This window comes from Littorina saxatilis, linkage group LG12 (genome assembly GCF_037325665.1).
Source record: "Littorina saxatilis isolate snail1 linkage group LG12, US_GU_Lsax_2.0, whole genome shotgun sequence".
NCBI classification, from domain to species: domain Eukaryota; kingdom Metazoa; phylum Mollusca; class Gastropoda; order Littorinimorpha; family Littorinidae; genus Littorina; species Littorina saxatilis.
The window spans coordinates 58,198,310-58,211,841 of record NC_090256.1 but is presented as its reverse complement, the minus strand read 5'-3'; the positions used below and the strand labels follow the sequence as shown (position 1 = coordinate 58,211,841).

Below are 13,532 nucleotides of genomic sequence, written 5' to 3'. Positions count from 1 at the left end.
GGCAACAACAAAAAAATGTTAATATTAAAGTTTTTCAGCAATTTATATTGATTGTGTGCGTGTTGTGTGCAAGTCGTGTGTCGTCTGCCATCGTGCGAAGGGAAGTTGAAACCGATTACTTCCCCTTCATCCGGGTAGCTTTTAGCGCCATTTCTGAAGAAGAAGTGTGTCGATTCATTGTGACAGCGTTTCAAGCCATCGCCGGTCGAAAGTCGTAGTCATGCCGGGTGGAAAGTGCTTTTTTAACCCACGATGGCTGGAGGAAAAGGAATACAAGGATTGGATCCAGCGGGATTGCGACAAATACAAGGCTTTTTGCAAATGCTGCAAAGCACGTGTGGATATTTCAGTGATGGGCGAGTCAGCCCTGGTTAGCCACGCAAAAGGAAAGAAACACACAAATAATTTAAAAGCGTCTGCACCTGTAGTCCCGATTGCAAACTTCTTATCTGTAACGTCATCGCAAAGCTCTCAGTCTGCTTCTGTAACTGCAACCCCGGGTCCCGCGATGCCAACGTCCTCTCGGACTCTTTCATCATTTTGAGCTTTGAATGCATGGTTGATGAAAGTTTTTCCACGTGTACACCTATGCAATTTGACCTCCTTGAACTCCTTGAATACTCCTTGAAAACTCCTTGAATACTCCTTGAATTTCACTGTCAGGTGTCTGTATGAACCCTGTATAGCTTTCTTATAAGAGAATATAAGATTCATATAAGAGACCTATATGAGCTCAGGTTATAGGTTCATATATGATTCATATAAGTTTCTTATAAGAATTTACCTCATTTGCATTTAAAATACCTATAAGCCACATATATGAAATTGTCATACAAGACTCTTATAAGAATCTTATATGAAATTGGGTCCAATTTCTTATAAGAACGTTTCGCACACACACACACACACACACACACACACACACACACATACACCACGACCCTCGTCTCGATTCCCCCCTCTACGTTAAAATATTTAGTCAAAACTTGACTAAATATAAAAAGGGGGAAACGGGTTATAACGTACTGTTTCCTCTTATATACGTTATATCCGATCTAACCGGTTATAATGTAGACCGGTTATAACGTATAAAATACAGTTTCCCCTGAGCTACGTTATAACCGATTCCGACTGTATACAGTTGAACCCGACTTTTCAGGTCTTGGCGAGGTGGAAGTCTTACAATGAAAGGAAATTGACAGAGGTTATGCACAGAAAAGCTGAGAAAACAGGGTCTTAAAAAGGCAAGCTCCTGGTATCTAATAACAAGTCGCGTAAGGCAAAAATACAACATTTAGTCAAGCTGTCGAACTCTCAGAATGAAACTGAACGCAATGCAATTTTTCAGCAAGACCGTATACTCGTAGCATCGTAAGTCCACCGCTCGTGGCAAAGGCAGTGAAATTTAAACAAGTACTCAGTGCAGCCCTGAAAAATCCAAAAACTGGTGAACTAGCCTTTGGCTTTGTGCTTCTCAAAATATACTAGCCAGAGAGAAAATTTTACTCGCCAAACGAACCATTTGTTTCAGCAACTTTACTCGCATTTGGCGAGTAGATGAAATTTCTACTCGCCAGTTACATGTTTCTACTCCCCATGGCGAGTAAAATACTGGCCACTTTCAGGGCTGCAGTGCAAGTTAAAAGTAAGTGGTAAGTGAGTAAGGCCTTTTAATTATCTACTTTGTCTTTGCATGGGATGGTGCACGTTTGTTTCATCAATTGTTGGGGATTTTTAAAATCAAATTTTCAACAGCCACTTTTTCACAAAGTAGGTTGTACATTCACACAGAAGACAAACACTTAAACAAATAAAAAATAACAGCACATATTCTTCAAACTTGTATAAACCCATGTCAATTAAACTTTTAAACGTAGGTGTTTTTTTTTACAAGTTTAAACAAAATTAAAGACAGTGCGAACCCTGTGACTGTTTACCCTCATCTGTGACAAAAAGATAAATCATTGAGCCATACTTCCCCTTTAACAAATTGATTTAGCAATGTTGAAGCTTGATGAAATGCAATCCCAGAGTCCTGACGCAGCTTGTTTCACAAAAACATGTGGTCGCCACAGTGCTGCCTCAACTTTCAGATATTGACTGAATGTTAAAAAGAAAAACAGTTAAACATACCCACATTAATTAGTTTCAAACGCTGCAGCATTTTTAGTCAAATAAGATTACTGTTTTGCTGCTCTCTGTGTATGTATGTGTAAATACAAATTTGTGAATTACGGGCGAGACATTGCACAGTGTTTCATGCATCTGCATGCTCCAGGCAGATTTGAGTAGTGTTACCTCCCCTGCTCCGCATTTAACAGAGATTTCCTGTGCATGAGTGTACACTTCAGATGAGGGCAGTTTAAATCACAGCAGCATAAACTGTTTCAACCAATGAATTTAAACAATGTGTATTAAATTACATATTCTTACTCCGAATCACATGATTAGCATTGACACACTTCGAGATGCTTAGGTCTTGATAATAATAATAATAATAATAAGAACATTTATATAGCGCTAAATCAAAAACTTTCGTTAAAAAGGCTTGCTCTAAGCGCTTGACATCTAAACTAAAACGTCATTCACACTCTTTGCAATGATGTACAAGAACTTCATGTCACACTCTTTCATTCAGTATAGCACCATTCACACAGTTGTTATTCTGTACAAGACAATAAGTTAGTCTAACATTTAGAATGTTCATAAGATGAAAACAAGAGAAAACCAGACTGATTAAAACAACTGCTTAGTGCTAACAAAGCATGAATCTTAATGATAACGTAATACATATTTAACTGTTAAGACCATAAAAAAACCTATATGCTAAAATAACTTCGAACTTTTAAGAACTTCTTATAAGATACACAGCACATCTAGATAAACACCAGAATGATAAAACAAAAGGCAACTCGTTAAAACTATTAAATGCATCAATGTCTAAAACACGAAAGACTCAAATATAAGATACACAATTCTCTAGAATTGTTTATTAAAAACTGAAACCGACCTGCTCAAAGTAAATCATACCCACCCCCTCCCTACCCACCCCCAACCCTCCTCCTACACTAAATACTAATTATTTCTACTCTTAACAATTCCCAACTACACGTTATCCATAAACTATGCACAGGAACATGTGTGTCAGCATTATGTGGCACCGACATGACTTGTGCATATCTAGCTTACAGCTAAGGGTTAAAGTTAAAGGACTACTGCAGTGAAAAATTATATTTATAATAATTTAAAACAAAAGACAAAAATAACAAGCTGAGTAGAGATGGAACCGTTACAGAACAGGATGGCAAAATGTTGCGACTTTAGGAGTTGTGTTTCTGGAAGAGGTGAGTTTTGAGTGCTCGCTTGAATGACTGTACTGACTGAGAGTGGCGAATGTGAGAGGGGAGAGAGTTCCATTGAGTAGATGCGCAAAATGCAAAAGTGCGTTGTCCATATGCTTTTGATTTTGTGTGTGGGATGACTAGGGTGCGGCTATCAGAAGAGGAGCGGAGTTGTCTAGCAGGAGTGTATACAGTGAGAAGTTCAGAGAAATAAGCAGGAGACGAGGCAGAGAAGAAGTGAAAGCAGAGAGTGGACAGTTTGTATTCAATGCGGGCTTGGATGGGTAACCAGTGGAGTGTGCGGCGAAGTGGTGTGACATGATCTTTTTTTCGTGCTTTGAGGATCAGGCGTGCTGCAGAATTTTGAACTTTCTGTAGTTTGTGCAGGAGGTAGAGCACCATGGTACTTGCCACCCGCGGTTGCCTCCCATTAGTGGGTGAACTACGTCACCATTGGTGCCTACCATGTGATTAATATCAATCGACTTCTATCACTTGAGAGAGACGGTCGTGTTTTGCTTTGCTCTGGCTGTTTCGTTGTCTGCTGACACCCACCGGCCTCGGCCCCCGTCTTCTTGCTGGCTTCCCCGACCCGGAGGCTTGGGAGACCAACGCACTGGAGATCCCCTGGTCGGGTCTAGAGGCTTACGCCTTTCCTCCCTTCCAGCTGCTCAGCCGGGTGATCAGGAAGGCGGAGCTGGAGGGACCGCCTCTTCTTCTTCTGATCGCCCCGTGGTGGCCATCTCAGACTTGGTTTCCGGACCTTCTGAGGCTGGCCAGGGGTCCTCCTATCCCTCTGTCTCTCGTGAGGGGAGAGCTCATTCAACCTCGAACAGGCGTCCCTCACGAGGATCCTCAGTCTCTAAACCTTCACGCGTGGAGACTGTGAGGTCAGCTTTGAAACGTTCTGGCGCTTCAGAACGTACCTTGCACCTAGTTCAGCGCTTTCATAGAGCTTCTACTTCAATGGTGTATTCCTCTCACTGGAAATCCTGGGTTACGTGGTGTCAGTCTCACAGAGTTAATCCGGTGGCACCACGTACTATGCATGTGGCCAATCATTTGGCTGATTTGTCTTCACAGGGAGTCTCCTCCGCGTCGTTGAAGGTCCGTAGATCGGCAATCTCTTCGACCCTTAAACAGACCGGTCACTCCATCAACCTTAGTACAGTGATTGCTGGGGTTATCAAGGGGGCAGCCCTTGAGGAGGTCAAGACGCGCTCCTCTTTACCCAAGTGGGACCTCTTTCTAGTCCTGGAGTTTTTGCGCTCTTCGGCTTTCGAGCCTCTAGCTGACTCTAGTCTTCCTAACCTTACTAGGAAGGCTCTTTTTCTCCTCCTCCTGGCTTCAGCTCGCAGGGGGAGCGAGATTCACGCTCTTTCGGGTAGTCCTCAGGACATTTCTCGAGAGCAGGATGGTTCCATTTCCTTGCGTTTTCGAGAGAGTTTTTTGGCTAAGAACCAGTCTCCAGGCCAACCTTCTCCGCTGATTCTGGTGAGGCCTCTCTCACATATCTTGGCCAGGGATGATCCTGATATGGTCAACTGTCCTGTTAGGGCTCTTGAGGCCTATCTCTCCCGTACTAGTTCTATCCGGTCAAGCTCTCAGAAGCTTTTGTTCATTTCTTTGAACACCGCTATGGATAAGGATATTACGAGGACAACCTTGGCCAGGTGGGTGTCGGCTATAATTAAACAGGCCTATGCATGGAACCTGTCAAGAAAGGGGGGGGGGGGGGGGGTCGCAGCCTGGCTTTCCCCTCCGCTCTGCCCGAGCTCACGAATCAAGGGCCTGGTCTTCTTCCTTGGCCGTTTTACGGTCTCGGAGGTTAGACGACGTCTTGCGCACTGCATACTGGTGCTCAGACGATGTTTTCATCAGTTTTTATTTGAGAGACATTGCTGCACTTTGCCAGGATGGTTCAAGGTTCCTCCCTGCCTTGGTGGCAGCGGGGCAATGCCTTTCCAGAACATAAGAGTGAGTTTGAACTTTTTTGGATTTTACCCACCACCTTGTTGGAGTTATCTGCTAATCATGTGATTCGGAGTAAGAATATGTAATTTAATCGAAAATTTTTAATTAAATTTTCATTTGATTAATATACTTACCCGAATCACATGGGTAATTCCCTCCCGCCTGCCCCGCTTTATAGTTTCTTAGTATTCTATAAGTCGATTGATATTAGTCACGTGGTAGGCACCAATGGTGACGTAGTTCACCCACTAATGGGAGGCAACCGCGGGTGGCAAGTACCATGGTGCTGTCACTTTTTTAGTTGGGGTTGCTTCCCTTATACTTAGACGGGTAGCTTTTATCAAGACCTAAGCATCTCGAAGTGTGTCAATGCTAATCATGTGATTCGGGTAAGTATATTAATCTCTGGCAGCTGAAACGATAGAGAAAAAGACTGTACAGGTCAGGGCAGGGAGAGAGAGAGCTTCTGTGTCAGTGTATGTGTACAAAAATATCGTCGTCGTCCTGGAATTTTGGCGTAACTCCATTCTTGGCGATTTTGATGTTTTTGTGCTTTTGACTAAGTAAATCATTTTCCATGAAAAATATCCTCTAAAATATGATGGACAATGCATGTTTTGATATTCTTTTATCTTTCTAACCATACCAGGTACAAATATAAACACCATTTCATAATAAAAATAATCAGTGTTGGCCTTCTGCTGAAAAGCTGTTCAAAATGAGTTACGCCAAAATTCCACGACGGCGTTGATATGCTGTTGTGAATGGTACATAAGCAATTGTGATTGGTTGTTTGAAAGACTGGTGAAACTTGGATGTCATAAGAAATCTCCATTGCTTTATACGTACATGTGTATTGTTTTTGCAGCGGATTCTGAGCAGGGAACAAAACAGACTGGTGGATAGGGAACCACAAACGGCGTTGTCTGTCATATCTATATTGCTGGAATTTGGTGCCAGTTTAACACAGGAGAATGGAGTGAGTAATATTAATATTCAGGAGAACAATTGATTAGGTGGATGATAAATGGTGTTGCATGTGCGTGCAATCAAAGGACACCCTGGGGTCAATTGGATTAGCCAGGGGCCTGTCATGAAAGGTATTATTTGGTCATGTAAATAGGAAAGGGGACATTAGAAAATAGCCTTTCTAGGATGTGTCCTCTCATTGGTTGGGCAGCACATCGCAGGTACCACTGTATGAGAAGTCAAAACATTATTTGATCAACCGATTCCAGATGTCGGGTCATGCTCATGCACTGTATTGATCACAGGCGCTAGGCATGAAAACTTCCTCTTTTCTGAAGAAATTCCTCGTCTTTGTTTTTACAATTCCTCAGTTTTACAAATTTTTCTTGTAAAAAAAAATGAGGAAAATAAAGGGGATGTTGTATTGTTTGGAAAGGGAAGTAAAACATGGGTTCGCAACAAGATAAACCGTAAATCACCATATTCGCAAATCTTTTGATTCAAGCCAAAATTTATTTTTAGCTTTCATGGTTAAAAATTGTTGTTATGCCAGGTTAAAGGCATACTAACGCACTCCCGTGTTTACAAAGTGTAGTTTGCCCACAATCGATGTCAAACGCACCATAAGACCATATAATGACGATATGTCACCATGCGCGGACCATAATACATGCATTACAGCTTGTTCTAGCCTCTGAAAAAGTGAGGATGTCAACAAAGCCGCGGTGTTAGCTCCCTTGCATCAACGTTACATGTGTTGCCAAATCTATAAATAGGACGATCCAGATCAAAATGAAAATTAACATATCTCAACATTGAAGGGGTCCTAGACCACAATATTTTGCAGGGAACTTAATTTAGCATGTCTCCAGCTGTTGGTAAAGCAATTAGCGTGTATAGTCATCGAGTACATATGGCTTTAAGAGTGTTTCGCTCCAAATGAACTGTTGCAAATTCAGCCGCGTTGAACTGTGAAACTGCTCAAAGGAGGTTGAAGAACGATTGGAGGTTGGACTTAGATTGACAGAGAACAGGATGGCAATTGCGAAACAAAATAAATTGGAGTTGGTTTGAAGAAAATGGGTAGAACCACTAAAACTTGATCAGGGAGGTGGTTAGGATTTCTTGTCTAAAGCAAATTTTCGGTTTTGCTCTTGTGGAAGTTTGAAATTCACGTTGTTTGTTGACTGGGGACTGGGGACTGTATACCTGGTACTCTGGGGTCAATTGAGCTCAAATATGGCGAGTAGCTTGGAATTGTGGGGCCAATGGTTTGTGCAAAAAATTACGTTCCTAACGGTAGGAAAACGGAAGATATTAGCTTTATACGTTTTTCACTTTTTTGGCACCCGGCCAGGAAAATAAATTCCCTGTAAAGCGGGTGCTAAAAATTTGGCATCAGGACGCGCGTTTCAACTTAACACTTGACGTCGAAGACATGTTCTAAGTGAGACCTAAAACCTTTATACACGAAGCATGGAAGCTTTTACAAAGCATGGGGTGTGTACACTAGTCAGATAACATGTTTTTTTAATTCGTTTCAGCTGTTGTCAAAGACGTTTTCAACTTAAATTGAATATGGTACTGTCATTGCGTATGCCTGGGTTTGAAACATCGTCCCGCGGCGCTCTCGATGTGTGGAGGGGTTGTTATACTCTAAGAGAGGCTTGATTTCGACGAGCACACAATAGCTCAATCGTTTAGGGCGCTTATGTGGCAAGGCGTAGGTGCGTGGTTCGACGCTCCTTATGGACCAAATATTTTTTTGATTGTTATTTTCATCCGAGCATGCAGCTTTCAGTTTTTTCTTCTGCACTCCTTTCTGGCTCTCTCTTTTATTTGATTTTAATTTTTTTTTAAATTTTTTTTTTATATTTCCTTTCTCGCTCTCTTTCATTTTATTTAATTTTTTGTATTTTTACTTTTTTTCAATTATTTATTTCTTTCTTTTTTTTTAATTCTTTTAATTTTGTTATCAGTGTCGAAAGTTACACGGTCAACTGGTTTTGCTCTGAGTGAGTGCAGGTGACCTCAATTAGCTGATGGTGACACCTCTCTGTTCACAGAGGGGCTGGGGAGGGGGGGGGGGGGGGGGGGGGAGACAGTGAAAGATCTCTGGAGGTAATGAAGAGGTGTACTCTTCCCAAGTTCAGTTGTCACGGCTTCGGGTAAGGGGAGCGGTGTTGTGTACAGGCGTCTCAGTGGTTAATCGAGACTATCTAAAATAAGGTCTCGGCGACGACTGTTGTTGTTAATCTGTTACTTTGATGCCGACAGCTCTGTCTGTCTGTCATTCTGTGTCTCTCTCCCCCCTCTCTCTCTCTCTGTCTCTGTCTCTCTCTCTCTCTCTCTCTCTCTCTCTCTCCTTTTTTTTTTTTTACAAATCAAGTCTCTTATTCTGGCACCTTATTGTGGAACTCCATTCCTGATTTAATCAAAATGCAATTCAGTGAAACTTCCTTCAAGAAACTCTACATGCTGTTTCTCTTAGAAACAAGTAAATAATTCTGTGATAATACTACATCATTGTTTGATATTCATAATGCATTTTGAAATGTCTTTTTAATTTTTTGACATGTTAATTATATAAATTGTATTGTAATTAACTTAACTTCTATTTCTTCTTGTTATTAATCGAGCTACCCTCAATGGGCGAGGGCCGGATGAAAAAAAGCATGTATACATTGCTTATTGTTACCCTCGATAAATAAATAAAGTTAGTTCTCCCTCTCTCTCTCTTTCTCTCGCTCTCTCTCAGTATGGTTTGAAAATGTTAAGCGTGACTTAAGGTCGCGGATTAGGTCACAGGTCAACTGTTTGTGCAAAGACGGTATCCATGTCCTACCCCCGTGTCACCACGAGCGGCTACTTTGCCCGTTAAGGTCAATGCTTGTTAGGTTTTGAAAAGCTAGAAGGGCTACATCCCTTTCAGCAACAGAGGTTTTTTATTTCACTGGCTCCCCACTGGAGGCTTTGCTTACAGTGCACCCCCCCCCCCCCCCCCCCTGCTTTTTTGGTATTCATCTGTTTTCATTACTGATTGATAACTGACCATACAGGCAGATTATTGCTGATTTGAGACCTCTCTGCCTTTAAAAAAACCAAACTATTTTGCTCATGCATGTTTTGTTGATGAAGTTGGAGCAAAAACATAAATATAACATATATACCTAATTTGAAATGCATCTTAAGAGGACGGAAACTGCCTCAAATTAATTAGGTCTTCTTGACTTCATAAAAACCTGTTATAATATTTCATGCGCTTGAATTTAAAAGTTGCATGTGATATTAATCTGTAGTAACTGTTGTTTTGGGCTTGACTGAGAAGAAGATATTGTCAGAGGTTCAAGCCCCTCAAATGGTTTACAGAACGATTTAAATCTTCTCACAAAAAAAAGCAGTTTTAACCTTATGGAATACACTTGCAATAGCATTTAGCAGCATTAAATGACACAGTTGAGTTCGTTTTAATGGCTATTTAGCTTGCGTAAACCACACACCAGATTTCGTGGTTTATTTTACCTCCGAGTCACCGTGGACCTGTGTCACACACTTTCCTTTATTTCACAATTTCATCATTAGTTTGTGATTTTAATGTGACTCACTGTATCTGCAATAGTACGTTATTGTGAATCTAAAATGCAACAAACGACTGCGAGTCGCACAAACTTATCGGCGGCGGTTGGCTTCAAAGAAGCAAGCCATATGCAGAAAATTTGTCTGCTTGGGGAAACACGACCTTGCGTGGCCTGCTTCCGGGCTTCCTTTTGGCTAAGCCTCAATTTTTCTTTGATACGATGCCTGCTTTAAAAAAAAAAAAAAAGAGAGAGAGATAGAGAGAGAAACATACTCATCACAAAAATTACGTTTTGGAGACAATTTGTTTCATATATAAAATTATGAAGTTTGTTTATGTGAGTTTGTTTTCATTTTTTTCTCGCAGGTTATAAATGCATATCTGGTGCCCTTCTTGAACCATGCCAGCGTCCCAGAAGAGGACTATATCAACTTGTTTTGTGAGAATGGGGTCGGTGCAAATGCTTTGGGCCATGGGCTGCTGGCTCACTCCAGACAGCACCCAAGCTGGCGACTCTCCTGGAACATTTCTAGCATGATGACCCTAGCCAACAAGATGTCAATTGAAGGCTTAGGAGTGTTGTCCCAAGTTCTCCATCCCCTAGCACTTGAGAGCAAAGAACTTGACTCGGTGGTCTCGTCTCTGTATGGAAATCCTGTGCGTCCTTTGAGACACATGTGCAAAGTGGTGCTGCTGCTACACTTGAGAAACAGGAGTTGCAACATCGAGGCATTGCTCTTACCAGACGTAGTGAAATCTTACCTGAAGGCTCATGACTATATCTGAGTCAAGAGAAAATCCCAAACAGATACACTTCTGACGTTGCAAAATGAATCAAAATCAAGTAAGGCGAGTTTATGGAAACTTTCTCTAAAAATTCCACCTACTGGTCTTTGAAGTTGATGAACAAGATACACAACTGACAAATTAGAGCACTAGATGATCACTAATCTTTTGGATGTTGCTTCTTGTAAGTGATCATCCATCATTATTTGTTTTGTGTATACATGTATTGTAATTATTTGTCCACTGTTAAGACTGATAGTTTTGAAGTTCTAGTCAATATTTTGTTTTATCTAAAAGTTAGATGTTACATTAAACTTACCTTTCTTGTTTTTCTTAGTCTGCATCTAACGTGAACGATCGACAGATTAAAAAAATCCCAACAAATTGCAGCTTCCAGCTAGCAGGCATGGGATCATAAAATTGTTACAAGCCTAAAAGCAGTGCCCCGACAAAACAATTTTGAACAAATTATGCATTAATGTGCAAGCTGCCCTCAGTTTTGTGTAAAATGGTAGCTTTGCAGTTTGTGATAATGTATTACAAGAAAAAGGACTTACTTTGAAGGGTGGATGATCCTTTTGAAAGAGCCGGAGGTGTAGAAGGACAAGCAGGCTGATATTTCAGGATGGACCCTTTTTCAGCAAGGAGTGGCGAGGAGAGTTTGTGTTAAAAGTGTGTGTGTGTGTGTGTGAGATGATGAAGATCTTGCATTTGAAATGTTTTTTGTGGGGTTTTTTTCATAATGAAGATGCATTTTTTTTTTTTACTCACTTGAGTAATCGGTGAGTCGTAGTACTAAGCAGTGTCTGGCCGTGGAAAAAAAACTTAACGTGGAGGTTATCTCGGATGATTTTCAAGCTAGAGCTTTAAAACTTTGCACATTTCTAGGGTTAGATGATCTCCCTTAGTGACCCCGGTTTGGTTGACCCTCGTCAAATTTTGGGGTCACAGCGGGGTCATGTTCGATTAATAAAAGCTTATTGTTGAAGTTATCTCGGATGTTTTTGAAGCTGGACCTTTTAACTTTTCACACTTCTAGGGTTTAAAAATCTCCTGACATGACCGCAGTTTGATTGACCCTCAACAAATTTTGGGGTCACAGCAGGGTCATGTTTGATTCATAAAAACTTAACGTTGACTAGAGCTTTTGACGTAATTAGTTTAGGTGCGATACATGATGTGAGGCTGATCGAGTGTTACGCTGTCACCCTTGGGCAATGGTAACAGTTGTGTGTGTGTGTGTGTGCGGACATGTGTGGGTGTGTGTGTGCATTATAATTGCTGTGTATACTGGGAGTTCGTTCCTGCAAGAGCCTCTGGATTTTTGTAACATTTATGTTTTGTTTTTGGTTTTTGTTGTAAAGTGTTTATGATTGTGTTCTATTCCGTCAATGGCGTCATTCAGGTAATGATGTTGTTATTGCTTTTGTAAAGCGCTTTGTGTGTTCGAAAGCGCTTAGAAATCACCATTATTATTATTATTAACAGTTAATTCGTAACAAAATTGCAGTTTTTGACTCCTTGCAAGGTCAATGGAACTTGGTATTTTTTCAAATAGATGCCCGAAGCATGACCGTAAGAACTGAAGGGGCTCCGAGCACCTGGAAGTGAGAAGTTCAGTAACTTTAAAGAAGAGGTCATCATTTATCAATTCAAACAGACACTGCAAAATATACACAAACGAGTTGATTTACGCCATAAACGGGCAAGTTCACGTACATATCATTGGCTCACTATTTTGAATGAATGCAACTCATCCACAGCCGGTTAACACTGGACAGAGTTATTTCAAACTTAACCATCTCATTCGTCATTTTCTGCCTATTTAGATTTGAATCATGTTGCCTTGCTGATGCTGTTGAGGGTAAGGAAAAATGTGAACATGGTACAGTAACACAACAAGCTCCAAGTGTAGGTGAAGAAAATTAAGCTCTGGTCAAGTGTGATTAACACACAGAACAACCATCAATCTTATTTCGATCACTTTTTGCCTATATCCTATAGAATGACTGATATGATCCTTTGAATACAACTTACAAGGGGAGATGTGGTGTTTAGGCAAAGAGGGGTGTTTATTTTAACCTTCACTGTGGTTCCTGGGTCTTGAACAGAGCCTCACGAAAGTGTCTGTCTCTAAAACTATTGGGAATTTTTGATTGAGACTTCATGTAATCCTCACACCATAGAACCTTCCTATTGAGCAATTTTTAAAGGATTATTTTGTAAACAAACAAAATAAACAATGACGTCATTTGAACTTCATAGTCTGGATGTTGTTGGTCGTGGACGACTCATGTGGAATAAAGAAGGCATTTTATGGTGTTATCCCTATTCCGATGGCGTGGTTTGTGTACCACACATACTCTGTAAATAGGCGGTAAAGTGTGTATCCCTATTCGATGGCGTCGGTCGTGTAAGACCCATACTTTTTACGTTGAGTCCTTTAGAAAGTACGAGTCGTACACAACCCAGATCATCCAGACTGTGTAGTCCAAAGCATGATCCGGTGAAGGTTTAACATGTATAATTACTTTCCGTACAAATACATTTTGTTTTATCTCTTGCAAAACAAAGGTTCATCTCTCTCATACATGTCCTGATGCCAAATTTAGAAGTGTGTCTGTACATCCAAATAAAGAGAATACTATGTATGTTGCAAATCGTGTGATATCATACAATGTTTGGTGGCTTGAGGTTTAGGGGGGGGTCGAGGGGAGCATTGTCTAAAATTTATCGTACATCTACATTAAGGCTTTTTTTGCGCAAGAATATGGGTGCGTCTCAGAAACTGATCCTTTTGTGTGTGCCATAATCAAATTAGCCCACAATTGAAACATACTGAATTTTAAATCATGATATTGGTATTTTTGAGAAGTAAAATGAAT

The 13,532-nt window shown here is 40.8% G+C and overlaps 1 protein-coding gene across 1 annotated transcript in view; it reads left to right on the top strand.

Annotated features, from left to right (window-relative positions):
* Positions 1-13,298, top strand: part of LOC138982365 (poly [ADP-ribose] polymerase tankyrase-like) — a 38,212-nt gene extending 24,914 nt beyond the window's left edge. Inside the window, exons 5-6 of the mRNA XM_070355619.1 lie at positions 6,184-6,294; positions 10,228-13,298. Of these exons, the coding sequence (XP_070211720.1) occupies positions 6,184-6,294; positions 10,228-10,647 (531 nt within the window). The 3' untranslated portion in view covers positions 10,648-13,298. The remainder of the gene's footprint in view (positions 1-6,183; positions 6,295-10,227) is intronic.
* The last annotated feature ends 234 nt before the right edge of the window (positions 13,299-13,532 follow it).